We start from the raw sequence: 27,433 nt of genomic DNA, 5'->3' as shown, positions 1-27,433 counted from the left end.
CCTCCCCACAATCCCTTTTGTGAGGTGTACAGCTCCCAGCAGCTCCCAGCAGCTCCCAGCAGCTCTTACACTTCAGGGGTGGAATACTCTGGAGATCTCATCCGGGTCCCCTCCTTGAGGCGCCGGCAGAAATCCTCATCTATCTGCACCCCAGGGTAAGGAGAGGCACCTGGGGGGAGAAATTAGAGGGCTTCAGGGTGGCACAGTCTGTGTCCCAGACCTGGGGATCTCTGCTGAGCATTGATGTCACCCAGAGCCTGGCAGTAACACGAGCTCGAGTGAAGAAGGAGTGGCAGTCACTCACAATCTGCATTTTTTGTTTGGAAACCTGTCACAGGCTCTGTCACTTCAGAGATTTCAATCACACTGTCTCCTCTGCTTTTGTGATACCACTCCAAGGTAAAATAGGGCAGAGGAGAAATAAACTTGATTAGTTTGAGACTAAAGTATCTCTTGGTCAGTGGTAGAAAAGTGCCAGCTCATTCAATGGATTCCTTGGTGCTTTCCAAGCTGTTACCCTGGCAGTATCCTGCCCTGAGAGGATACACACAGTGAGCAATTCCTGCTCATCCTTCATGGCCTCAGAGCCCCTGTGAGCAGGTGCAGAGGGGCTGTGGGCTCCTGGCCCCTGCCAAGGACCATGAGAACCTTGGTTCAATCCCATGAGTGGAGTTGCTCCTCTCCTGGTTCACCAGCTACTGGAGATGCATTATCCTCCAGGGAAGGCTCCCTTGACAGTGACCTTCCACCCTTCCAGCCTTGTTTGCTTTCCTGACTTTGTTCACTGCTGTTTACCTTGAGTGCCACTCAAGTGTTGGCTGAACCCTGGCAGGACAGCTCATGGCAACTGGAATTGTTTTGTGGAGGTTGAAAGCGGTGAAGGACCTTTGTGTTAACTCCCACAAAAGTTTGGGAGAGTGCTCTGGCATCTGAGTAATCCAGAGCTCACAGGTAAAATTCAGAAGAAGTCTAAGCTGAGATTTAAAATGCTACTGAACCTACAATGGATAAAACAAAGATTTGTAACTTCCCTCCCTTCCTCCCCCCCAAGCCAATGCTTCCTGTGCAGCACACCCCTTGTCTTGGACATTTTTGCATCCCAGAGGCTGGATGATGAATTTGGAAACAATTTCATCAAGTCTTAATATGGGAGATTGAATGGAATCTGTATCCAGCCCTGGAGGAATCTGTGTATGATTTACTGGCTATAACATTCCTGCATATTTCCTGCAAACACCATCATGTGCTGTGCACTTGGGGGCACAACGAGAACAGCAGAAATCTTTGGGATAAAGCACTGAAGAAGGGGCCAAAATGTGGCTGCTCCAGAATTGTTCTCCTCTGTGAGCCTGACTGCTCAGTGAGCAGAGCCTGCACTGGGGAGCTGAGAGCCCAGCACTGCCTGAGGAGGAATCTCAGCTCAAATGGGCTCCCAGGACATCCAGGGATGCTTATCCACAGCACTTCTGAATTCCATGGATGTGCAAGTACCAGGGCACAGGACTGACAGTGTTTCCTGGAGTTATGTAAGCTGGAGAGAGGCAGCACCACCATTTCTGCTTTATACCCAGATTTTCCTTCCCAGTCTTGCCTTTGGCCTGTCATGCTCAGAATAACCTGAGAATTATCTGCTCATCTCATGGATGGAGAATTCCAGGAATTAACTGCTTATCTCATGGATGGAGAATCCCACTTGCTGTCACAGTCTGAGCTCTCTCTCTTTGGTTTCATCACAGATCAGATCAACTGCAGCATGTTGGTGAGAGCAAATACAGGGAAGGCAAAGGATAAGAGTGATAGGACAAGGAGTACTGGGACAGACTGAAAGGGGGGACAGTTAGGTTAAATGTTAGGATGAAATATTTTACTGGGGACTGGTGAGGCCCTGACACAGGGTGCACAGGGAGGTTGTGGATGCCCCAATCCTGGCAGTGTTCCAAACCAGGTTGGATAAAGCCTTGAGCAGCCTGGTTTAGCTGGCAGGAGGTGTCCTGCCCATGGCAGGAGGGGTTGGGACTAAATCATCTTGAAGATTCCTTCCAACCCCTGAACATTCTATGATTAATTTTTGATTGCAGGATCTTTTAGTAATTTATATTTTGGCCAGTGCTGGCCTCCTACCAACTGGAGGCAGCTCAGATCATAAAAGCAAGGAACTCTCCCTTTCCCACTTCCACTCAGCACTGTCTTTATCTGGACTATGGGATCAGTCTGATAACTTGGATTTGGAATGCTGAGACAGCTTGGGAGAAATGTAGGCTGGAACATATGGTGTAAGGCCTACACATGATGTTTTCCTTAGGGGAAATCTCCTTCAAAATGCTCAAAGATGTGGCATGCATTGGATATGGGAGCCCTCTTTTGATCTTGGTTTTATTTTAGTGGGATAATGAGATGCTGATGTTACTACCAGGCACTGCTTGTTTACATAATTATCTCTGATTGCTTTTGGAACAGTGCACATTGAAATTCCAGGAGACACTGACATTCTGTACCATTAGTGATTTCAGGATGTGTTAAACACTGCTGGCACCACCTGACACGAGGTGTGCTGACCCCACTGGAATAATTTAAGGCTCATTGCAAACTCAGCCCCAGATGGAAATTAATACTCCCTCAAGTCCTGATTTCCCTGTGTATCACCAAAGCAGATGCAGCCTTTCTGCAGGCAGCCTATTGTCCTTCACAACACAAACTACACTCTGCATTTTCCCAATCAGTATTTTTCCCTTTTTTAGAGGGTGCTCAGCCTGTGGGACCCAGTGAGAGCAGCAGCTGTAAATGGGAGCCAAAACACACCCTGTGGCAACGACAAATAACTTCCATCTCATGGCTCTCAATGATCTGTAAAACTTTTATATGACAGAATTCAATCAGTGACACAAATCCTTAATTAAATATTTATCATTTGAGCTGCAGATGTGAGCAGTGCCAAACCACAGGCATGCCTGGATGAGCTGGATGAAAAACCCTCTCAGAGAAAATGAGTGGTTTTGAGCCTGTGCCACCAAGTGCAAAAGCAGTTTGTGATCTACGTCACAGGCAGGGCAGGGGCTGCTGCACGGGTGGCAGCCCCTGGAGCCATCTGGGAGGTGCCAAATTCAGAAGGGGACAGTGCCAAGAAAGGGGCTAAAAGAACCCAGATAACAAGTTTTTTTAAAAAATAGATTAAAATAGAGGTGAATTTCACTGACTGGATTTTAATTTGTATTAGTGTTCAGTATTAAAGGCCATCTGTTAAATTCTGTCAGGAACCTTTGGGACTGATACAAAGTTTGTTCCTGCAGTGCCCCTTGGATTCATCAGCATTCCATCCCTTTGGTTCCCAGTGGAGAGCCTGTCCCTGAGTGTGCCTCTGGATGCTGATGCTAAAGCATCTCCCTGAATAATCTGATAAAACCAGGGCACTCCTGGTGCTTTGCCTTCCTCTGCTGCTGCTACACCTGCAGTAGGTGATGCTGTTACAGAGCCATGGAGGGCTCACCCCAAAATAACAATACCCAAAACCACGGCTGAGCCCCAGGGAAAGCAGCAGCTGCCACTTGTTTCAACCACTCAAGTGTGAACTTTCTGCTGGGTGTGCAGATGTGGAGCAGGGAAAGTCCAAATCAAAGACTTGGACTGAGAGCAGGTTATGATTTTGCAGCCAGCCCTAAGTAAAGATTAGGATAGAAACAGCTCCAGACTTTGCATTTTCACTTGGCATCTTGAGCCCAATCATTAATTTCAACTGATCCATGAACCAAAGATAGAAGCAGATTAGAGTTTGCTTTAAAATCCAGCAGCTTAAGTTGACAATGCTTCTTGCTTTCTTTTGTCTGCAAATGCTGATTAAAAAGCCAGAGCTGACATTCCTAAATTCCCTCAGGAAAACAAATGTTGCCCCTCTGCAAGGAGAATCTGAGAGCAGCACAGTCCAAGTGTCTGTAGGGCTGCTTGTGTTGGTCTCACAGCTTTATCTGCTGGACAGAAACCAGAGCTCAGAGAGGCTGAGATTTCTCACAGCATCCTGGGATGACATCTCAACTACATAAAGAACATCATTATTATTCTTTTAGAAATGTTGTGGCTTGCAAATGATGCAGCCACAAGAGCCCATGTTCCACCCTTGGTCTGCTGCCAAAAGGGTTTAGGCTGAGCCCAGCACTGCTCCTGCACAACCCAACAGCTGCTGCTGCCAGGAGATTTTTCTTACCTAGAAAATCTTAGGTTTTGTGGGGTGGATGATCAAGCCGGGATAAAATATCATGTGGGTTCATGCTGCATGGGCTGAGCCACTGTGCCCACAGCAGGGTGAGCCTGCAGCTGTGGGGTTCCCTGAAGCAGGTGGGGTTTGATGGGAAACTTCTTCATTGTTCTCCAAGAAATCTCCCACTCCTCCCAGCAGCAGAGGCTTGCATTTTATCTCTTGGCTCTGTTGCTTTCAGTGGGTACAAATATTAGGTCCAGGATTTTGGATTTTTGATCCCCCTCCCCAGTGTTTTCATGTCCTTGGTCAGGTGGTGTTCTCATTGAAATTGGCTTTATTTTACACCTGGTTTGCACTGTGCACTCATCCCAATGAGACAGAAGCACTGCCCCATATGATCACCTTTTGCTAAAAGCTTTTCTTAGCTAAGCAGCCATAAATTAGGTGGGAACAAAAAGGGTTTGAAACCATTCTTACCTAGAGAAAATATTTCCCACAGCAGCACTCCGAAAGACCACACGTCGCTCTGCGTGGTGTAAATTTTGTCAAAAATAGCTTCTGGAGCCATCCACTTGAGGGGAAGCCGTGCCTAAAAGCCAGAGACACAACAAGTTATCAGATCTCCTGTTATTGGTCTGCCCAAGCCCAGCTTGAGGGTAACCACTGAAGCTTCTTGCACTCACATCTCCTTTCCGTACGTAGTCGGGGTCTTTGTAGATGTCCCTGGCGAGGCCGAAGTCACAGATCTTGACCACGTTGTTCTCGGACAGGAGGATGTTCCTGGCTGCCAGATCCCGATGGATGCACTGCCAGGGAGGGACACAGGGTCACAGGGGGCTGGGCAAGGAGCCCCTGCTCCAGCTGGAAGCAGGAGAGATTCTTTGGGAGTGGGGAAAGAAATGAACTGCACTGGGAGCAGCTCAGAGAATGAGTGGGAATCTGCTCCAAATACACTGGGATGTGCAAAAGGGGGAATAACTCAGGGAACAAACCAACACTAGAGTCAGTTTTCTGATTGTTCTGTCTGAAATAACTTTTGCAGTTACAACAAGGAAGGGAGCACTATTTTCTCATTATTTGGGAAATTCTGGACAGGCCAAAAAACAGCTGCAGCTACATTTGCCAGTGCAGGTCCAGGAGGGTGTGAGGTGGGATAACCCCACTCAGGGTTTCTGGGGGCTGCCCTGTGCGGGAAATGGATTTGTAAAGAATTCTCAAAACCTGACAGAAAGCTCACACAGTGTCACAGACATCTTTTATGAAAAATCCTTTCCTTAGGATTTTTCCTCCTGAGAAGCTGAGAGGCCTCAGGAACAAAAATGTAAACAATGATTATCTGCTGGTGTGGAATGCAACAGGTGCATCTGGGATTGGTCTCATGTGGTTGTTTCTAATTAATGGCCAATCACAGCCCAACTTGCTCGGACAGAGAATCTGAGACAGAGCCTTTGTTATCTTTCTTTGCTATTCTATTCTTAGCTAACCTTCTGGTGAAATCCTTTCCTCTATTCTTTTAGTATAGTTTTAATGTAATATATATCATAAAATAATAAATCAGCCTTCTGAAAGATGGAGTCAGATCCTCATCTCTTCCCTCAACCTGAGACCCTGTGAACACGGTCACAACACAGTCTTGTACATCTGTATGCAAACTCTGAGATAAGGTGTGCTAACTTAGGAAAGCCATAGAATAGAGATAACACTGAGACAGAGATTGAACTAGAAACAAGTTTCAAGAAGTTTCAGAATATGGTCTTGCAAAAAGATCAGATATTTAGAGAATTAGAACTGTGAAAGATGCATTGTAGCAGGACCACATGGGGTAAAATATAGGTGATTTGTGTTAGGAGTAATAGCAGCATTGTGTGGCAAAAGCTAATAGGCTTGGGAAAAACATTTCCAAGGTATTGTAACCAGGAAATAGGGTGGCTTCTGATGGAATGGCATTGAGTTTTACATCTCTTGTGTCTCACTATTCATTGAGACTGATAATGGAATAAAACCTTAAGTGCCTCTCAGTTGCCCCATCTCTGTAAAAGCTGGGAAAACCAACACCCTGGTGGCTGTGTGTGAGTGAGGCTCACTTGTGTGCACACTTTGGCCTGTGGATTACACTGAATTTACCTGAAAAGCTCTTCCACAGGGACAAACTGTTTCCTGTTTATCCAAGCACTGCTGACTTTGCTGACAGTCCCCAACACCTCTGACAAACCAAAGGAATAACTGGATACTCCCTCCTCATTTTTCAGTAGTGGTGTTGTTCACCACACTAAAAGGAGCTTTCTCTACAAGCTTTTCTGTGTTTATTTATGAGGCAGTTCCACAAATTGTCTCACAGTTTCTGAGAACTTCACTCCTTCTATCTAAACCCTCCTGCTGCAGATGCCAATCCCTGCAGCCAAGAACATGATGAATGTTCTTCCACAACCCCTTCAGTGCTAATTACTGCTTAACCACCAGAGCTAACGTGATCTCCAGCACTCTAACAGAAGAGCAAAAAGCAGATTTCTCAGAGTCAAGAGTGTGTTTGGGTTCCTTCACATCAGATACTCTGCAAGAAGACTTTAATGAGCTCACTTTTCGGGAGGCGAGGAACTCCATGCCTTTTGCCACCTGGAAGCTGTAGCAGATCAGATCCTCCAGAGTCAAGGGCCTCTTGTACAGATCCTCAGCATCTAGGAGAGATCAGAAATGTGGCAAAAACGTGGCACAAATGTGGCAGAGACGTGGCACAGCTCCAGAGCTGGGTGCTACTGGTGCCACTTGAGGGCTGATAGCCCCAGCCCCACACACTGTGCTGGGTGTGGGATCTCTGCAGGGTTACAGCTCTGGGGGAGCAACCACTGACCCAGAGACAGAGGAGAGATTAACAAAGTTCCCTCATCCATTAGTCACTCATTTAGCTATGGGGAAACAACACCTCAGGCTGGAGTGAGGGAAGCTTTATAGACAAGAGCCCTGGGACAGAGTGACCTCCCAAGTCTGGTAAAACATTGCTATTTCTCCTCTCACACCACAGGAGTAGCTTTTGTACACAATGCAGATCTCTCTTTTTGTGAGAAAGTTGGAGTGGGGAACAGGCAAGAGGGAGAATTTGGGATTTCAGGAACAAGCCAAGCCATGTAAGGGCTTGTAAAGTGTGTGACATTGTGTGTGGCACTAGCCAAGTGACAGAAGTCTTCCCAATAAAAGATTTGGGATGAGATAGGGTTCTTTTACCTTCTTCATCATCTTCTGAGTCACTGTAACTCTTATCTTCAATGAATCCTGAGCTGGCAGAGCTGCCTGTGCTGGCCACACTCTCGAGGCGCCTCTTGATCAGTTCAGTCAAGTCACTGTTGGACTCATCCAGACTCTTCTCTGCTTGGTCAGAGTTTTCCTGGGACTAGAAATGGCATAAACCAAATTTTTAGCTTTGTATGATGCAATGCTTGAGCATTCAAAATATGTGACAATGTTATAAGGAGAAAGGGTCCTCTGAAGATGAGCATGTTTGGACATTATATTTCCTGAAGTGGGAATAAATGGGAAACCAGGCTTTATTAGTTCTAACTATAAATTATAAAGCCTGGTTTACTATTTATTATTGCCCTTTCACTGATAGCATTTTCCACATCAGAGTTAGCTGAAAGCTGGCTGGGTGAGACTGAGAGGTGAGCAGAAAGAGGCTGTAAATTCTTTTGCTGTCTTAGGATGCTAAAAATCCCCTCAAGGTGGGTGCATGATGGGCTCTGTGCTGGGGACTGAGGCAAAGCCAGCGCTCAACTCATGGCAACAATGGTGAGAAAGAAATTCTGAGGGAGTGCACCAGGAAAAGCTCCTTCACTCACACAAAGTCCCTCACGTACTTTGCTGCCTGCACACAATAGCTTTAACAACAATTATAATAATAATTATAATAATAGTACTGCAGTCATCTGGGAAAGCAGTCCTGGTGAGGCTGCAGTTCTGGCAGGGCTGGGGTCACAGAGCCTGTTCCACACTGGATATTCACAAGGAGGAGTCAGTCCCATCCCTCCCAGCCCTGATTTCTGCCCTGTGCCCATCCCAGCCCAGTCTGTGCTGGCACAGATGTTGTGTGCATGCAGAGCTGTCTGGGAACCAAACCCTTGGCTAGTTTTGATGTAGAATATCCATGATCCAGGCTGTGTTACAGCACAGACTTCAGGGCTGGCACAGGGAAGGGACAGAGGATGGAATGAGCAGATGGGGGAAGGATGAACTGCTTTCACCTGGGGCCTAGAAACAAAAATCCCCAAAACAGATTTGTGTTTTGGGAAGGTTCCCTTTATCCTAGTTCACTTAATGCCAGTTTTTCTCTGCTATTTTGTTGCCCCCCCTTGTGCTGGGAAGTATCTCCCAAGTAATCCCCTCTCTTTCAAGTGCTCAGGAGTGTTTGGGTACTTGCAGCTCATTCTTTAGGAGATGCTAGGAGAGGACAGCAGTGAGATCCTGCAGGGAAAATACATCCCTCTTCTTGCTTGTACAAATTGAAATGTGGAGAGAAATAAAGTGCCCACAGAAATACCCAATTGCCTTGTGCCAGTGCAGAGCAAATCCAGCTTTGTTGGTGGTTGTTGATTCCCTGCCTCATGACAGAAAAAGTCTCATTTTCTTACCTTGTATGCAATGAAATCTCCTCTTTTCCCTCTGAGATAGTTGGACAGATTTCCATATTTGCAATATTCCACTATGACCATTAAAGGACCTAAAAAAGACAGTGAAAGTCAAATGAGTTTTGAAGCACTGCAAAGCACATAATTCTAATTTATCCTACCAAATCCTCTTCAAAATAAATGGCATTTCTATTATACAGATGAGGAAATGAGGAAACACAGGAGTGACACAACCAGTAGGGATGTGGAGAGAAGGGAACACATTGTTAGTTTTCCCCACTGGATGGTAACAGTTGGTATTTATTCCTAATTTATAAACAAGGAAGATTCAGGATGATCAACACAATCCCAGAGGCTTTTAAGGTTGGTTTGCTCTGCACATGGAGCAGTTTTCATTTTCTCTGCTGGCTTCACAATTGTTTGTTTTGGGTGGAGCTGATGCCACCAGAGGAAATCAAAGTATGCAGGGCCATAGACAAAGCCTGGAAAAACAGAAAAAGTTTCTGAGAAAAGTGAAGTTTCTGAAAGCCTTTTTCTGAATGCCTGGAAAGTGCTCTCATTTTCTTCTTATTCCTCTACAAACCACTGTAGAGTCAGTGCTGCTTTTACACAGTTATGCAGGTTTTTAAGAGCTGCTTGGAATGCTTTTATATTGCAGTGTGAGATGTTAGGGAAGGGAAAAGCTGCATTCTGGACCTTTATATCCTCAAATGTAAGACAGGGTGAATCCATGGGACTGGGATGTGGATAAACATGGAATATTATCAACCCCAAACACTGAGACTTTCATCTCCAGAACCTTTTTCTCTGGAGAAGGTCCCTGGTTCAGACTGAGGGTTTTGCACTTCAAAGGGGAAGTGCTGAGAGCTGCACTTGGCCTTGGGGAAGGAGCTCAGCAGGGTTCCTGCTGGAATTCCTGCATCCTCAGGACAGGGGCAGGGGCAGGGCAGGGGCAGGGCTGCAGTCACTCCAGGTCCAGCATTGCCTGGGAGGGCACCAGGAGGGAGCAGTGACCCTGGGACAGTGAGGGACAGGCAGAGGAGCCTTTGGGAGATGCTGAATTCCTGCTGATGCCTTGTGAAGGCTGCCCTAGAGCAGAGGCTGGACAGAGCTAGAGAATAAAGTGGGGATTTATTTGGAGGCCTCAATGGATGCACCTTGGGCAGCACAAGAGCCCAGCCAGGGCTGCACCCAAGATGAACCAAAATGGTCACAAAATGCACAACTGGTCACAGGGTCTCTCACTGTGATCAGTTCTGCTCCATTTCCATGTTGCAGTTCATTGTCCCATTCCAGCTTTAGCCCCTGCAGTCCCACCCTGCTTGTTTTTCTCTCTCAGCCCACGGTGTTTGTGCTCTTGGGCTGACATTTGGATCATTTATCCTTGGTGCCCAGCTGGAGCAGGAATTGTTTTGTCTCCCTGCTCTGTGCACAGAGCTCACCATCCCCTCATATGAAGCCCAGACCCTCACACTAAAGCAGCACAGAACCTGAAAAATAGAAAAGCTCAAACCTGTGGTATCATTGCAGGCAGAACCAAGCCCCTGGTGTTCCCTGTGGATTCCTGCAGGTTCTGCACTCACCCAGCCCTGGGGCACCTTGAGTGCACACCTTGGGGCTCTCCAGGCCCCCCAGTCCCTCTGCTGCAGCTGAAACAAGCCTGAAAACCTTCACTGGCTGCAAAAACACCAAATCCCCAAATCCCCAAATCCCAGTGGTTGCAGTGCTGACCCCAGAGCTCTGCTCAGTGCTGGCATCTGGCCGTGCTCAAGAGATTTGGCTCTGAAGAACCCAAAATCCAATGTCCCTCATGGATGCCCTGAGGAAATGCAGATTCCAGAACAGCTTTAAAGCTCTGCTTAGTGATTTATTCATGGCTTTGAAATGCTTCCTAGACATGGCCTCCCCATATTTTGTTCCCTCATTGTAAAGCACACACTGCATTAGTTCTGACTGCTGAACATCAGACACCCCGGCAAAGTGTTAAATTCTGTTATTTGATACCTTGTTAAAATAATGTATGTGCATACTTAATAGCAGCCTCCATCAGGAATACAGGGTTACATAAAGCCTAACAGGGGAGGGAGAGCACTGGAATTTCACAGGAGCTGGGATCTGTGTCTGCCTCTGGAGCTGCAGGCTGTTTTTCTTCAGTCTGCACTTGCAGTGCTCAGAGGAGAACAAAGCAGAGCCTACCTGAGGCTGCTCCGTGCCCTGTGGGTCCTGCTGCACCCTCTGCCCCACACTCTGCCCCACAAAGGTTTGCCCAGGCACCTGGCAGGGAGGAGGGAGGGTCACCTCCCACCCAGGATGGGGCAGCATGGAGAATAGGAAATGGAGGAACTCCTGGGAGAAAAAGTTTCTCAGAAATGGGACAGGCAGAGCCTCTGATCAGTCCTGAGCTGTGTCTTGAACAAGCAGAACTCTGGGGATGCTTTGGGTAAGAACAACTGAGCCCTGGTCCTGCTGCTGGTTTGAGGCTCTGCTTGGGGTCCTCCTGGGGGTCCTGAGCCCCCTCAGGGAGTTGTGAGCCCAGGAGAGTCCCCAGCATTGCCATGTCCCAGCCCCTCTGCTCTCAGGCCCCAGCAAAGGCTCCTGGCTGCTGCATCTGACCCTAAATCCCTTAGCTGGAGCCCCTTGGTCCCACACAAGCTCTGGGGCTCTGCAGTGAATTCCTGGGAGCAGCAGACCCCAGCACTGTCCATGGCTGCTGGCTGCTCCTTCCTGAGGAACTGGAACCACCTTGCTGGAGGAAAGATTTCTTCCCTGGCACCCTCCCAAATCTCCCTCACTGAAATTTTCCTTTTCCCTGGTGACTGGACAACAGCTGTTGGAAACTGGTGAATTTGGGGTCTCAGATGATGAGAGATCTGTGCACCATCTCTCCTGATTTCCTCCTTCATTTCTTTCACTCTGGGGTTTCCCTTGCCCTCGGGTCTCTTAAACCTGTTTGTTTGGGGGAGGTTTTACAGATTTTGGGGGTCAGCAGTCAGGAACCATCCTCAGGAGCTGCTCCCCTGAAGCTGAAGCCCAGGAAGAGGCAGGGCTGCTTTGTGTGGCACTGTGGGAAGGGAAGTTTTAGTGACAAAGGTCTGACATTTATGGGACTTTATGATGTAGCTCAGCCCTGCTCAGCCCCATGCAAGTCCCTGCTCCTGCTGCACCCAGGGCTGTCCCAGGCTTTGTACACAGCAGGAACTGCTGTGTCTGCCTGGAGAGGGTGAAATGCTGGGAAAGAGAGCACCCAGGGCTGTCCCAGGCTTTGGCTGTGTTTGCCTGGAGAGGAGGCTCAGGGAGCCAAGGGCTCAGCCTGGTGCATCCTCCTGACAAGGCAGGGAAGGAGAGGGAGAAGCAGCCTGGAAATGCCCACAGGGAGGACTTGGGCACCTCATTGCAATCCAGTGTTCTCCCCTCAGTGAGAACAGAGGTGACACCACAGTGGGAGAGGCTCAGGAGCCCTGGGGGGATGAGGCCCCATCCTGCAGGAGCAGAGAGCTGGGAATGGCTGTACTGGCACTGACTGCACCACAGGCATTTCAAACACCCCAAAGTGTCTGAAAATGTTTTCTTTTTTGCTCCTGATTTCCTGAGGACTCCTCACCTCCAGCTTTGGTGCAGGCTCCCAGCAGGTTGACCACATTCAGGTGATGTCCTATATGGATGAGGATCTTCAGCTCAGACATTAGAGCCTTGCATTCATTAGTAGTTGCACATTCTGCTTAAGATAAACAGGAAAAAAATCATCTTTACACAACAGGATATTTTCAACAGGACACAGCAAGATCCTGTTTATCCTTTGAAACAAAACCCACCCAGGTTCCTTGCAGTATCTTGGCCTTTCAGACTCACAGAGATAATAATTCATCCGTTTCATTGTCTGCTGACCTTTATGAAGTGGGATAACACTTTATCTTTGGGTGACTCTTCCTTTCTCCACTGTGGGTTATGGAGGGTTATGGTCCCTTCCCCCAAAGCTGATCCCACAGAGCCTTTGCCAGGCTCAGATCTGCAAGCTTAGCAAAGCCAGCCCTGCAAGCCCCCCCAGCACACTGAGGGTGTCCCTTCCTCTCTGCTGGGCTGAGCACTTCAGCAGGACTCAGCTACAACACCTCAGAATGCTCCACTGCAGGAATCCACAGATCTGGGAGCTGTGTCCCAGAATGTCCAGGGAACACACAGCATGACTGAAGCTCAGGCCTGTAAGATCTTATTGACCAAAGAAATTAATTTTGTAAGATCTGTGTGTGAGCCATGAACCTGACAGGGCCCTGGCTGGCCACTGACATTGTTTTAAAGCAGGCACCCTCAGACCAGAAGTTTGTTCAGGTGCTGCTTTATCTTCCCAGCCTTGTCTCTAAAACCTCCATGATGTATTTTAACAGGAGAGGCTTTGGCCTGTTTCTTTTGCCTCTGCATCATGTAAGATTTAAATATGAAGAAGCAGTTACATAACAAATCATTTGGTGTGACAGGTGTAACCTCTTTATCTGTCTGTAGAATTCCCCAGAATCTTCCTCCAAACTGTGCCATAAAAATGGAGCTATTCCAAGATTCCTTCAGCCAGCAGTGTTTGCTGGGTCCATGGGTGGTATCACTTCTGATTTCCCCTGGCATGTGCTGGAACTCACAGCCAGCCCAGAAGTGTTTCAGATAATTCTGCACATTGAATTTTAGCTTCAATCCAGAACAGAGCTGAGCATCCTCCATGGAGATGGCAGAAATGCAGGCATCCCCAGAGCCTTTTAAATTCCCTGGATGGATGAACTGACACTAGAGAATCTGCTTTATTCATGAAAGTGATGAATAATGGGCATGTTAGCTGGGGAGGAACACACCAGAGCAGGAGGGAGCTGCCTCCACAGGGGAGGGAGGTGTAAAACGATGGAGAATCTGCCAAATATTGCTGAATATGTGCTGGCAGGGCAGAGCTGACATGAGGATCAGCTGGGAAGCACAGCATGGAAGGCAATGAAACCCCAGAGCTGTCCAGGGCAGTATGTTTTGATGGAGATGGGAATATGTCTGGATCAGGGACTTTTAGGGGATGTCAGGGATCTGCAAATGGGCATGGAACAGAAGATAAAACAGCAGGAGAGAAGATGATTGGAAGGAGGAAAATAGAGAGGGGAGACCAGACCTGAAGGAGGTCCAGAGAGGTGACAAATGGGTGTTTTTGTGATTTCAGAGAGATGGGAGTAGCAGAGCACCAGGTGAGGCAGCTGGCAGCAGAAGCCAAGTCCCATGGCAGCAGTGACGGGCTGGTGGCATGGCAGGGGTTAATGGTGGCATGCAGAGCCATGGCAGCATGGGCTGAGCCTTTGGGATCACCCTGAGGAGCAGCCCCAAGCCCTATGGCTGATCCTCCCTGGGTGCAAGAACAGGCTCCAGGTTCCCTCCTTCCCCTCACCCAACTGCAAAGCTGCCCTTCATTTCAATAATTGCAAGCAAGATGTCTCTAATTCACTCCCCTGGCACTGGTTTTTTTCCCAGCCCCTTGAACTGTTCTACATCTGGCTGGGCTGGGATGGAAGGCTCAGCTCCAATTTCGGGCTATCTGGTGTAATTACACTCTGTAATCTGTTTCCCTCCTCACCCCACAGAGCTGGAAGCTGCTCTCTTCTCCCTTGAGGAATGCAAGCCTCAGTCAGCACGGAGCTGCTGTCATCCTCCCCTTCATCCATCCCCCCAGGATGGCTGACCCCACATGGAAACCCATCCCTGCAGGGCACAGCCAGCTGGGCACTGTGCCCCTGGCTGCCCCCAGCTCCCTGAGGACGATCTCAGAGGGATTTTTGTACCTTTCAGCATTTTTACGGCAACTGTTTTGCAGGTTGAAGATTTATCAATGCCAAAAGCAGACGCCTCCACCACCTTCCCAAAAGCACCATGACCCAGAGTTTTACCTAGAGAAGCAAGAGTTGAGAGTGAGCCCAGCTGCACCAGGCAGGAGGGGACATGCAACCTCAGCTGTGCAGAGAACCAGGCACAGGGCACAGACACAGGCACAGCAGCCTCCATCACATCCTGCAGCATATGGATACACAAGGGGGTTATCCATATGGCCTGGATGCAATCCAGCATGGGAGACAGCAGAGGAGGGAATCACTGCACTCACTGAGGGCAGGGCTGACACCTGCACGGATTGAGGGGACAAACATCACCTGGGGCTGGCCTGGAGTCCAGGGAAGGCAGAGTTTGGGTTAATGTGGCACCCTGATCTATCATGGAGGGAGCCAGCAAGGCACTCAGGGAGCCACAGCTCCTGAACCCTTCAGTTGTTGACATTGATTTAAGGGAAAAGCTGCACTAAATGGGATTTAGGATTATTTTCTTTCTTCTTTTTGTTTATTTTCCCTTTCATTTGGATCTTCCTGCCTGTGTTACCTGGTGTGCTCTGAGGGCTCTGACCCAGGGTCTGGCTGTTTGGTTCTGCCACTTTCTGTGTCCCACCATCATCTCAGATTTTGGGATTTTTTTCTGTCATCTCTTCCTTCCATGTTTTCCAGCTGCAGCACCAGGAGCACACAAATACAGATATTTTCCCTGCACTCCTCAGTGCACACAGATGTTACAGTTTCACTGTACAAACACAGCCAGCTTTTTGCATTTCTCACTCCATCAGCCAGTGAACTGAGCTGTTCAGTGAAATGTGGCTCATTTTTCCATGAGAGCTTTTTTACAGCTCAAAGCTGAGCTCTGATGGTTGATAAGGAAGTGATTATTTGATGAATTGATAGCTTTCTTCTAAAGAAAACTCACTTTCCTTTCTCCTTTATGGGAATGAAATCACACTTTTGGCAGGGACAGTACCTGGAGGTACTGTCAAGAGTTTGGCTTCCCTTTTCCAAGGAAAAGAAGTGGCAGCTATTTGGACAGAGGCTCCAAATCCCTCATTTCACCCTCCATCAGGCTGACCCTGCACTCTGTAATCCCAGATCCAAGGGTGGCACTGTGACAGGTTCCTGCTGGGTTATCCAACAGCTCCAGTGCCCTGGGAAGGATCTGGGATCATCCTTTACAGCTCCAGTGCCCCTGGGAAGTGTTTGAGATCATCCTTAACAGCTGCAGTGCCCCTGGGAATCATTTGGGATCATCCTTAACAGCTCCAGTGCCCCTGGGATGGATCTGGGATCATCCTTAACAGCTCCAGTGCCCCTGGGATGGATCTGGGATCATCCTTAACAGCTCCAGTGCCCCTGGGATGGATCTGGGATCATCCTTAACAGCTCCAGTGTCCCTGGGAAGGATCTGGGATCATCCTTCCACAGCTCCAGTGTCCCTGGGAAGGATCTGGGATCATTTGGGACCATCCTTCCCCCTGTGTGCCCCCAGCACTCACCCAGGCGCAGCCTGTCCCTGGGGAACTCCCATTTGCTGCTGTCGTAGGGCAGGCGCTCACACTGCTCGTCCAGGGGCATCTCCTCGGGGTCCATGATAATTGACAGGTATCCTGTTTTAATGTCTGTGGCATCGGGCTAAAAACAGGGCGGGGAGAGATCATTCAGGGGATTAACTGCAGTTCCGAAGGGAGGGAGCTGTCTGGCAGCCCGGGCACTTCCCTGCCTTGCAGGCACTTTAATTCCGAGCCAGGAATGCATCACTGCAGCTTCCTGCTTCTGTTCCACAGCTGAGACACAAATGTTTGTGTGGGGCTGCCACTGTGGCTCTTGGGAGGAGGCGCTGATTGATGCTGGGAAACACAAAATCTACCTGGATCAGCCAAAGGAAATCACTGATTTTCCATGGGAACTGCAGGAGCTGCACTTCCTCCTGCATATTTTGGCATTGTCACTGTTTGTTCTGCAGTGCTGATTCTCCACAGTTGTCCACTTCATGGCTGCGATTTATTGCAATTTAAAATTGCTGGAAATTGCTATTTCTGATGCTGCTAAAGTGAGAAATTGTGGTTGGGTGGGTTCTGTGCGCAGACTTGCACAGGAGTGAAATGTGAAAGGAAATTCACTGTTATCCACTGCTCTGCTAAGCTGAGGTCAAGGATGAAAACGTAAATTTAATCCCTGTGTTTCCAAGAAGAGGGGAAATTTTACTCAAATATTGGAGATCAGCACTGGGACTGCAGTTTGGTGAGAGCAGAGCAGGGAGCTGTGCTTGCCTTTCTTTTTCCTGTTTGTTTCAGGAAAGCAGACCTCAATTCCTTGAAACTTTACTGCAAGTTTACTTTTTGAGTCACAAAAGGAAGGTGAAAAAAAAGCAAGGAGATCAAATCAGCTGTGTGGTTTGAGCTCATTTCTAGAGCAGACAGCCTGGGATCTTTCTTTAATATCTTTTATTAGAGTCAAGTGCTGAAATCAAGCCCTCATTTTAGAGGATTTAGGGTATTGTTTTATTATTCTCACAAGCCAGTTTGACTCATAAAGAGGGAGGAGCCTGAATTTATGGTTCCACAGAAGTGGCTGGAAACCTCACAAGTGCAAGGGTTCTCTGGAGAAGTCAACACAAACCATGGAATGAATTTTACAGGGACATTTTACCCGGTGTTTCCACCATCTGCCCCAAAGGTTTGTCCCTAACTCTGCAGTTCCCATGAGCTAGGACAGGTGCCAGCCTTTGTGCAGGGTGGGAGCTCTCTCACCTTTCTCAGTTTGCGGATGAAGAGGGTCAGCAGCAGCCAGAAGAGCGTGGCAGCCAGCCCTGTGCACACCAGGATGATCACCTCAATGTTGGATTTCTCCTCAGAACCTGCAGGTGAATGCACAGCCAGCTCAGAAAAGTGTCCAGACTCCCTGAGGGAGCCCTGTGGGACTCTGCATGCCCCAGGCCAGGCTCACCCTGGATTTTGATGAAGGCTGATGTGCTGTCCTGGCCCAGCTCGTTGGAGGCCCGGCACTCGTAGAGCCCCTCGTCGTCCTTCTTCACTCTCTCAATCACCAGCGTGTTGTTTTCCATGGAAATTCCTGTTTCAAGGCATTCTGGTTAGTGCTGGCACAATAACCTGCCTGCCAAAAATGCTTTTAGGAGACAGAGCTGAAGGTGAGCCCATGCAGGCTCTGGTGTGAGGACACATTTTAATCCTGGCAACCTTTCTCTGACTTTTTTTTTCCTTTTCAACACTTGGATAAATTATTTGGCATCATTTAAACAACAGCAAATGTGGCTGTTGATTTAGAGTGGGTAGAGCCTGGAAACTAATCCAGAAGTTAGCAGAGGGATGCAGGATTGGTGGCTGATAGCAGGAAGATACACTTGGAAAAATGGGAACTCAGTGGAATTCCTGAAGGCTGTGGGTAGGGATGGGACTTCTAACATGGGGAACTTGGAACTCAAGTTAGGACTTCTTGGAAAAATAATGGTGTGAAGCAATTCTGGATTCACAGGCAGCCAGGTGCAGTGGGAATAGAAAGGTTGCCTAGATATGACCTATGAGAGACTTCTCTATGTTTAATTTTCCCAATTTCATTTTTCCTGGTTGGTGGTACTGCACTGAGAGTTCTCCTGTTTCACTGAGGGATGACTGGGGGAGAAATAGGGAAACAGGTCATGCTTGCAATCCAAAAGGGAAGGACATTTTGAATTTCTGGGTGTTCTGCCTGTGCATCCCGTTGTTGTTAACAAGAGTGCTGCACACAACTTGCCATGCACTGTGCTGAAATATTTACCCTGAGGTGTTTTTTTCCAAATATTTTATTTATGTTTTCATTGGTTGGATGAGTTACATGCTTGTCCCTCTAGAATTATTTATAAAATTTCAGTAGCTATAAAGAGTTTCTCTCAGAACATTCTGATCTGAATTATGGATGATCCTAGATTTCCTACCTAGTCCAAGTTGCAAAATTAAAGTCACAGGACCAGCTGCTGACATGGGATTCTCCATGATTTATGGGAGGGCTCAGGCCATACTCAGCTCTGCACTGGGGCAGCCTCATCTCCAGTGCAGCTTTGAGCACCAGAATATAAAACAGCCTTGAAGAATTGGAGAGCATCCACAGGAGGCCACGAGGATGGGGAAGGCTCTGGAGGGGTCTCATGAGGAGGGGCTGAGGGCCCTTGGATTGTTCAGCTGGAGGAGGCTGAGGGGAGACCTCAGTGCACTCTTCAACCCTTCTGAGGGACAGCTCCAATCTCTGCTCCCTGTGACAGGGACAGCACCCAGGGCATGGCCAGAGCTGTGCCAGGGCAGGGTTAGGCTGGAGGTCAGGAAAGGTTCTGTCCCCAGAGGGTGCTGGCACTGCCCAGGGAATGGGCACAGCCCCGAGGCTGCCAGAGCTGCAGGAGGGTTTGGACAGCACTGCCAGGGATGCCCAGGGTGGGGTTGCTGGGGGTCTGGGCAGGGCCAGGATTGGACTGGATGATCCTGTGGGTCCCTTCCAGCTCAGCACACCCCATGACTCTATGGCACAGAGCTGGGAAGGCACCTGGGCTCAGGGGAGGGGCTGCAGGCTCAGGTGAGGCTCCCTGCCCATGGTGGCTCTGTCCCACAGAGCTGGGAGCACATTCCCATCACTGTGCTGAGGGAAATAAAGGACATTTCATATGCCATGGGATGCCCTAAACCCCTCTGCCAGGTGACCTTGCTGCAGTTTGTCATGGCCAGGACAGCTGAGAGCTCAGCCTGTGTTGCCAGACCCTGGGGTGCACCTGGGGCTCAGTTTTGTGCCCAAACTCTGGTCCCACACAAGCAGCCTGAGCAGCACTCCTGATTTCCCAGTGCTATCCCAATGTGTGCTGGGCTGGAGCTTCCTCCCAGCTCAGAGTCCAAGCTGGAGAGCCCTGCAGCGCCCTGGCACCCTTGGATCTGTGTGAGTGTCCCTGAGTCGTGGGCTCAGTCATAGGTGCTGTGTCGTGGTGACCCTGCCAGCCCATTATCTCACAGCCCAAACAGCTCTGGGCAGCAGGACCTCACCTGATGCTGCTGAGATGGGGTAGCCATTCTTCCTCCAGGTGACCTGAGGCTCTGGGGTCCCACTGACCTTGCACTCCAGCAGGATCTTGCCACTGATGTTGACCTCCAGGTCCGTGAGGTTCTGGATCACGACCGGCGCCGCCTTCGCTGCAGCCACAGAGGGAAAGAGCCCCAGTCAGGTCTGGGGGCCCTTCCCTCACCTCCCTCCTTGCACAGCCTCTCTGGGCTGGATGTAGTGAAGGTTTGATTGATCAATTAATCAAAAATCCCCCCAAAGGGTCTGGGAGGAGTGGGTGACTTTATTTGGTTTATTTTCACACTGCCTAGGCTTAGGTTTGGCTGCAGCTCCAACTCCTCATCCTCTGAAGAAAACAAAGGACGGGGAGTGGGTGGTGCACATGCAGAGTGAAGGTAAAAAGGAGAAAAAGGGGAAAAGAGGAAACAGTTCTAAAGGTTTTTTATCCTCCATCAGGAGTGCAGTTTTCTCCCTACTACAAACCACGGTAACACCCACTTTATGTTTATTTATAAAAGGTGCAGGACAGCAATGAATAAAATCACAAACACAGCATAAAATATACCCCAAACCTGCAGTGAGGACAGAAGATGAGGGGCATTAGAACATATGAAATGTTTGAATAAGGGAAGGAAAGCTGTTTGGAGGGACATTTCCATGTGTGCTCTGCACAAGAGTTGTCTGACACGTGCCAGACAGATGACAGACCCCAGTCATCCTCACAGGAATGTGATCCTCATTCCAGCTCTGCATGGATGTATTCACAGTCTAGCTGTGTTTTTCCCATAGCTGTGCTGTGTAGGTATGTGTGTAGGTGGAAATCTGACTGACTGAATAAAAATATCTGCCAGGGGAGAGGAAAGGGAAGTGCCTGAATGCAGAGAGCAGAGCAAGGCCAGTGCCTCAGAGCAGGTGATGCTCACAGGTGGCCCTGGTGCTGTGGGCACCAGCCAGACCATGGTCACTGCCCAATACCTGAGTGAGACTCCTTCCCTTCCTCTCTGCCTCAGGAAAAGGGAGATGTCTGTGTGTGAAATAAATCACCTGCCAGTCTGGAACCAGAGCATCTGTGTGTGGAGGGAAGGGGCTGGGAGGCTGCACAGGGAATGTGTCATTCCCTCCAAGGCTGAGGGCAGCACTGGGCTGTGCTGAGGGACCCTGCAGCGCCTCCTAAGCCAGAGGAGCCAGTCTGAAAATCCCTGGCCAGTTCAGCACTCTGACTCCTGCTCCCTGACTTGCTGCTGCATGTCTCAGTTCTGCTCCAGTCCTGTGCTTTTGTTTTCTTCACCATTGGAAGGTAGTTAATAAATCTATCCATTCCCCATGCCAGCAGCCCTTTGTCTTCTGAGGAGGCTTGGAGATGATCACCCAACTTCTTCACTCTGAAGCAGAAGAAACTTCACTAATTTCAGTGACTTCCTACGGGCAGAGGTGTCCTGCCCTTTGTATTCCCACAAGATCTCAGTGAAATGAAAGAGCTGGGGGCTTGGGTGTAAGTAAGAAAATAATTGTTATAACAAAGTGCATCCCTCTCACCCGAAAAAATGGCACATGTCACTTGATTTTACACTTGCCCAGGGACATTTGGGATCTGCTGGTTGCAAATCTATTCAGGTATCTCATCCTGACAGCTGAGAGTGGCTACCAAAGTCATACAGACCTGGGGTGAGCATCCCAGTTTACAGTTGTGCTGTCAGTAAATGGTGGGTGATGCTTTTAGTCCTCAGCCAGCTCTAAATCTGCACCCAGCATGGAGCTGGGAAGAGAAATGCTGCTGAAATCACCTTGATGTGATCTCAAATATTTTATCCAAAGCCAGCAGTGGCTGGGTGAGTGTTCTCCATGCCAGGCTGTCAATCCACACAGAGTACATGACAGAAGCAAAGCAGAGCAGGACACAGGGTGTGTGTTAGGACACACCCCAGTGTCACTGTGCCCTGGCACATACCTCTGACCAGGAGCTGGCTGTGCTGCTCCAGCGTGTCCGTGCTGTTCTGCTCATTCTGGGCTCGGCACTTGTAGAGGCCACTCTGCTCCCTCGTGACATTGGGAATCAGCAGGGTCAAGGAGATGGAATATTTGTCCATTTTCCTGACCACAGAGCGGCTGGGAGCTGCCTCTGAGGAGGGGTAGTACCAGGCCAGGTGGGTGTAGATGTACTTGGAGGCCCGGCAGGTCAGCTGGACATCATTGCCCACGATGGCTGTGACTTGGGAGGGTGTTTGCAACCCAGAGGGCACATCTAGGAGGAAGGGAAAACATGTTTGGAATGAAATCCCAGCTGAGATGATCTTTGGCTGCCTGGCTGTTACTTGGGGGTCAAATTCTTAGCAGCAATGGAAGAAGCAAGGTTTAATGAGGACAGAATTCACAGAATCACAGAACCACAGAACCACCAGGTTGGGAGAGACCTTCAAGATCATCGAGTTCAACCCAGCCCCAACCCCTCACCCAACCCCTGGCACCCAGTGCCACATCCAGGCCTTGTTAAACACACCCAGGGATGGGGACTGCACCACCTCCCTGGGCAGAACATTCCAGAACTTTATCACCTTTCTCTAAAAAACCTTTTCCTGCTATCCAGCCTGTATTTCCTTGGTGCAGTCCTTGAAACTGTCAGTTCCTGGAGAAAGAGCCCAACCCCACCTGGCCACAGCCACCTTTCAGGAAGCTGCAGAGAGTGATAAAGTCATCCCTGAGTCTCCTTTTCTCCAGGATAAACAACCCCAGCTCCCTCAGTCATGGAATTGTGGAAACAGGCACTGGAGCTGGGAATTAGGGAAGTGAAAGTTCCTCTCACTGCCCAGTGCTAACCTGTGCTAGTACAGCCCTCAGCATTCTAAGGTAATGAATTGAAAGCTTAGAAATAGAAGGGAGTTAATGGACTGGGAGAGTTTAATCAGGAGCTGCTTTTATCCAAGTAGATGAATGTGTTTGTGAGCTCTTCCCTCTCCACAATCAGGGCTGGAAAGTATTAATCGCAGAGGAATAAAGAAACCCATTCCCATCCCTCAGGAGCAACACCTTCTTCCCCACTGAACAGACTCCTCAGCTCTCTCTTATTCCAACTGTGCCCATATTTATTTCTATCACATGTGAATGCTGGATATTTACGTGATCACTGATGGATTAACTGATCTAATGATGTCTAAATCCTTGAGGCCTTATATTTAGCAGAGAAGTACTCTGAGTCATGACTCTGACCATGAAAGAGTGAGCTGTTTCTTGATATATTTTTAGTAACTTTTCACTCCAGAAAAAAAAATAAATTAAAAAATTAAAAAAAAAAAATCAATTTTCCTGAAGTGGCAAACTGAATCCATTTGAAAACAAGAAAAACTGAGTGGAAGGCCAGAGCTTGCCCTGCAGTAGCTGCCAGAGACCTGCAAGTAAATTGGGGCTGGAAGACACTTCATTGGCTTGGCATTTTTTTAATTTTAGGGCTCTATCCCCCTGAATGAAAGCTCATGGATTCCCACAGTGATCTGGGATTATTCTGCTGTCTGTTAGGTCAGGATTTTCAAGCAACTGAGAGTTGTGAGGAATCTCTTATCAGTGTTAGCAGGGATGGGATCCTTGGCAGGCTCACTCTGGGCCCCCTTCTGAACAGGACCAGGTTTGCCCTAAATCTGAGAGATGATTCAGTGCCAAGCTGTTGGTGAGATGCTTCCTCAAGCCAGGATGAGCTGGTGGGACTCAGAGAGGGCCAGGAGTTAAAGCAGAACAAGTGTGCACTGCATTTGCCATCTGCAAATTCCACCTGGAACCTGCCCAGGAGCTCCCAGTGCAGAAAGTTCTGCAGAAGCTGCAGCTGAGCAGAAACAGTGAGGCTGCTGAAATAACCAATCTGCCTTACAATAAAGCACACATTCTATAAAATACAGAGCCCTGGAGGAGCTTTCAGATATGATTAAAAAGTCTCTCTTCTTCCCAAGTCATCTGGAGAAGAACCCATGAGCTTTTGCTTCATGGTTTTTAAAGACTGGCACCAGAAATATTTCACAAAATATCCAAAAAGAGAAGAGACCCCCTCAGGCCACAGCTGTGGAAATTGTTCTTTTTCTCTCATTTCCTTGTGCTGGAGGTGCAGTTTGCTCTCTGCAGGGTGTTGTTAGGCTCAGTTGCTCTCTCTTGGTGCCAGCTGTGTGCTCAGGCTGCCTCGTGTGACACTGCTCACTCCTGATGTCCTGTGCTTCCAACATGTCCAAATCCTGCTTATCCACATGGGGGAATGTCTGAGGCCACCCAGACCTCCCCAAAAGGGCAAACTGAGAGCCAGTGGGACACTGGGCTGTGGCAGGAGCCGCATTTCACATCTCCTGAATCCCTCCAGCCAAATCATGGAACAAGTGCAGCATCCCTTGGGATAAGCCTGCCTGGGGCATGGCACAGCTTGGGCTGCAAATTCCCACTGAATGAGATTCCCAAGCCCTGAGTTTTGAAGGATGCTCCATAGTTTTGCTTTGCTGCTGGACTTGAAAGTTGCCAGGGTTTTTTTTTTTTTTTTTTTTTTTTTCCTACCAACTTAACATTCTGGGAGCAGAGGCCCGGCTTGTTTTTCTTATCATTCCTTCTCCTGACATTTTTTATTTAGCATTTTGAATATTTTTAGCTGGAACCTGTGCTATTCTCTCCCATCTTGTTTGCCTTTCAAGCAGCTCTTTCAGCTCCAATAGAATATTCATTAATTTTCATTGCAGTGGAAGGAAAAAGAGAGGAAAAAAGAAGTTGCTCTGCTCTATCTTTTCATGCTCTCCTCTCTCTTTTCTCCTCCTACCTGGATTATCAGGGGAGTGAGTGCAGCTTGGAGAGCACATTTCAAGTCAGTTCATCTCTCAGACAGCTTTGCTTACATAATCCTGAACCTGAGCTGTGATTAACTTCCTTTCTCTGAACAGATACTGTGTTTTAGAAGGCTCCTAATAAGTTGGCTGAAAGAATGCACCACGGGCCCTTTTCCCTTTTATCAGCAGTCACCAAACATTTGTCTCTGGTGTTGGGTTACAGCATAGTAGCTGCGAATTTCCCTCTCCACCGTGTGGGATTCCGTGGCAAAAGAGGGAAAGGAGCCATTGGGGGGAGGTAAAAAGGCAGCATAAATCAAAGGCAAGGCTGGCTCCATTTGTATTTACAAGGAATTAATTGTTTTTAATTTCCTGTGCTTTGCACAATAATCTGTGTAATTCAAAACTTCTGCTCTTTCCCAAATTCCAGCCTGGGCCTGGCAGGGGGGTTCCACCAGGAACAGGGATGGAGGGAAGGGGAGCCCCTCTATCTGGAGCAGTGGTGCTTGTCAGAAATCCTGTCAACACCTGGGAATGAGCAGTTTGGAGTGGCACAAGCTCCTACAACAGCCCAGCTCATCCATTGTTCTGCTATCTGAGAGCAGATTTTTATCTCCTGCTGGAAATGCAATATTTTCTTTCGGGCAGGAATCTTTAACTCCATTTTTCTCAGTTGTTTTGGCAATCAGATAAACCCTTGAAAAAAGGACTATGGTTATTATTTGTTATTCTTATCATAATTCATTTATATTCCCAGAACATTCTGAGTTTTCAGATGGGTGGGATCCCACTTTGCTGAATGCAGTGCAGTCAGACAAAGGCTGGAATTTGATTTACTCTGGACCTGCAGCTCTGTGGAGCTGCCCTTTCCAAGGTGCAGAGCAGAGATTAGACATTAAATGACATTAAATGACATTAAATGACATTAAATGACACTTGTCCATGGCAGAGAATCCCTGCAGGAGACACCAGGGCAGCTTTTCCCTGCACTGGGGAGTTTGCAGCCTGCTGGGAATGTCCTTTGGAGCTGGACAATGACATCCCTGAGTATCTGGTGGCTCACCCAAGGCTTAAATGGGAACTCTGCAGTCTGAGCAGGAGGGGGAAAGGCAGGCAGGGGGCAGATCTTGATTGGATTGACACAAAACAAAAATCCTGGAGTAGGAGTTGGGCCAGGAGACGATGGATAAATGCCTTCAGGAGAGACTGCAGAGGGCTGCAGAGGGACAGTGACAGCCAGGCCATCTGCAGCAGGGGCTGCCACTGCATCATGAGATTTCTCATCACTCTGGACCCCTTATAAGGTTTGGATTCTGAGTGATCTCCAAACCCTGCTGACCCCTCATGAAATGAACTCTGCTGGCAGAGAAATGATTTAAAAATAGAGCCCAGTGCTAATTCTGGTGTCCGTGGGAGTTTTTGTGGGGGTTCTGCAGTGGAAGAACAAAATGGTTGCTGACAATTATTCCACAGGGATAAATTAATTTTTCTGAAATGAAGGTGGTGGTGGTGGAAACATCAGACTGAAGTGAGCACATCCCCAGAGAGCAGCCTGGACAACACCTGAGGAAGTGTCCCTGGAACATCTGCCTTGTCCTGGGAAAACATCTCAGCCCTGCCCCAGTGGAGCAGGGATTTGAGGGAGTTCAGCCTCTGTGCCATCCTCAGATTTCTCACCAGGGAGAAGTGAGTTAAGCCCAGTTCAGCCAGAAGGTCTGAAAGCAGCTCATTTGTTGATAGGAGAAAATGGGAGAGCAGGTCTTTAAAACCAGCAAATTGCTGAATGAATGGAGGGGTGCTGCACTTGGAGCTGCTTTGCAGAGAGCTGTGAAATGCTACAAACATTTCTGAGATGCCCCAAAGTCCCACATGCTGCTCCTGTGCTCTCAAGCTCTACCCCAGCCTTCAGCTCAGCCCTGAGCTTTGACCTGCACAGAATGAACCTCCTCAAACCCATAAAGTGACTGGCTCAGAGCCTTGTGCTGTGGGGCCTCCTCTGCCTGGAACCTCTCAGCCCTTCCCTGCATGTCCCTCAACACTGAGACAGGAGAAAACTCCTGGGCAGAGTCACCTGGAGCTGCTCCAGCTGTTCCAGGTGTGAGGGTGACCTGCAGAGCTGTGCCCACAGCCTGGCCCTGCTGGAGCTCTCAGAGAGGAAAGCCCACAGCAGGCACTGCTGCAGCATGACCTAGTTTAGCATCAGGACAGCCACATTTAGAAAGTTTTCATTCCTTTCTAATCCATAAACACCACTATTTTTAAACACAGCACTTCCAAAAGCCAGTCATGCTTGGTCAGCATTTGCCTCTTCCCCAGAGTGGTGCAGACTCCCAGTTTCCCTTCCCAGGCTGGAACACATCTGCCTGGCCAAGGCCTGTTCACCTCCTGCTCTGCTTGGGTGAATGGAGACATCCCCACCAGAACCACTGTCAGTAATTTCACCCAGTGATTCATTTCCTTCATCATTCAAACTGCATGATTAAACCACTTGTGTCCCAAAACATCGCTAGATGGATCTTCAAATAAAAAATTTGAAATATTACCTCACCGTGGGTGGAAAAAAACCCCCTACATAACTTTATAATTAAAATAAACTAGAGTTGTGCAAGGTGCATGGATGATCTAACCCTTTGGATCTGACCTTATGCTCCTGGCTTATTTCTTTGGGTTTAGTCACCAGTGTGCAGTTCTGTGTTCAGTTGGATAACCCACCCAGACACAGCAGCTGGCAGAATTCCCAGCAGGACACAACACTTGGAAGGGGTGAGGTGGAAAATTAATGGCTGGTCTTCAGCCTGCCTTGGACATCATGGAGACTTCTTATACCTGAGCTGTGTCTCCCAAAAATGCACCTTGAAGGGCATTTCCTTGAGTAAATGAGAGTTACAATGTTGGGAAATACCTTTTGGAGGCTGAAAGCCTCTCCTGTCTCCTGTCACCTCTAATGGAGGTGAAATCTTTGCCCTC

General features: G+C 48.5%; 1 protein-coding gene across 2 annotated transcripts in view; it reads right to left on the bottom strand.

The window, feature by feature from the left end:
* The window catches only part of LOC134425577 (vascular endothelial growth factor receptor kdr-like), a 132,445-nt gene that overhangs the window by 18,519 nt on the left and 86,493 nt on the right, over positions 1-27,433 (bottom strand). Inside the window, exons 13-25 of one of the 2 annotated variants that reach the window (XM_063170306.1) lie at positions 21,631-21,924; positions 19,667-19,813; positions 17,595-17,720; positions 17,399-17,505; positions 16,145-16,280; positions 14,604-14,708; positions 12,407-12,523; positions 8,809-8,897; positions 7,409-7,574; positions 6,767-6,864; positions 4,873-4,995; positions 4,667-4,778; positions 70-169 (exon numbers count right to left, since the gene is read on the bottom strand). In XM_063170306.1, the coding sequence (XP_063026376.1) occupies positions 70-169; positions 4,667-4,778; positions 4,873-4,995; positions 6,767-6,864; positions 7,409-7,574; positions 8,809-8,897; positions 12,407-12,523; positions 14,604-14,708; positions 16,145-16,280; positions 17,399-17,505; positions 17,595-17,720; positions 19,667-19,813; positions 21,631-21,924 (1,720 nt within the window). The remainder of the gene's footprint in view (positions 1-69; positions 170-4,666; positions 4,779-4,872; positions 4,996-6,766; positions 6,865-7,408; positions 7,575-8,808; positions 8,898-12,406; positions 12,524-14,603; positions 14,709-16,144; positions 16,281-17,398; positions 17,506-17,594; positions 17,721-19,666; positions 19,814-21,630; positions 21,925-27,433) is intronic. The other variant, XM_063170307.1, reaches the window with a different exon arrangement.

The sequence above is a fragment of the Melospiza melodia genome, chromosome 16 (assembly GCF_035770615.1).
Source record: "Melospiza melodia melodia isolate bMelMel2 chromosome 16, bMelMel2.pri, whole genome shotgun sequence".
Classification (NCBI taxonomy): Eukaryota; Metazoa; Chordata; class Aves; order Passeriformes; family Passerellidae; genus Melospiza; species Melospiza melodia.
The sequence above is the reverse complement of the archived record's forward strand: the minus strand, read 5'-3'. Positions and strand labels throughout refer to the sequence as shown.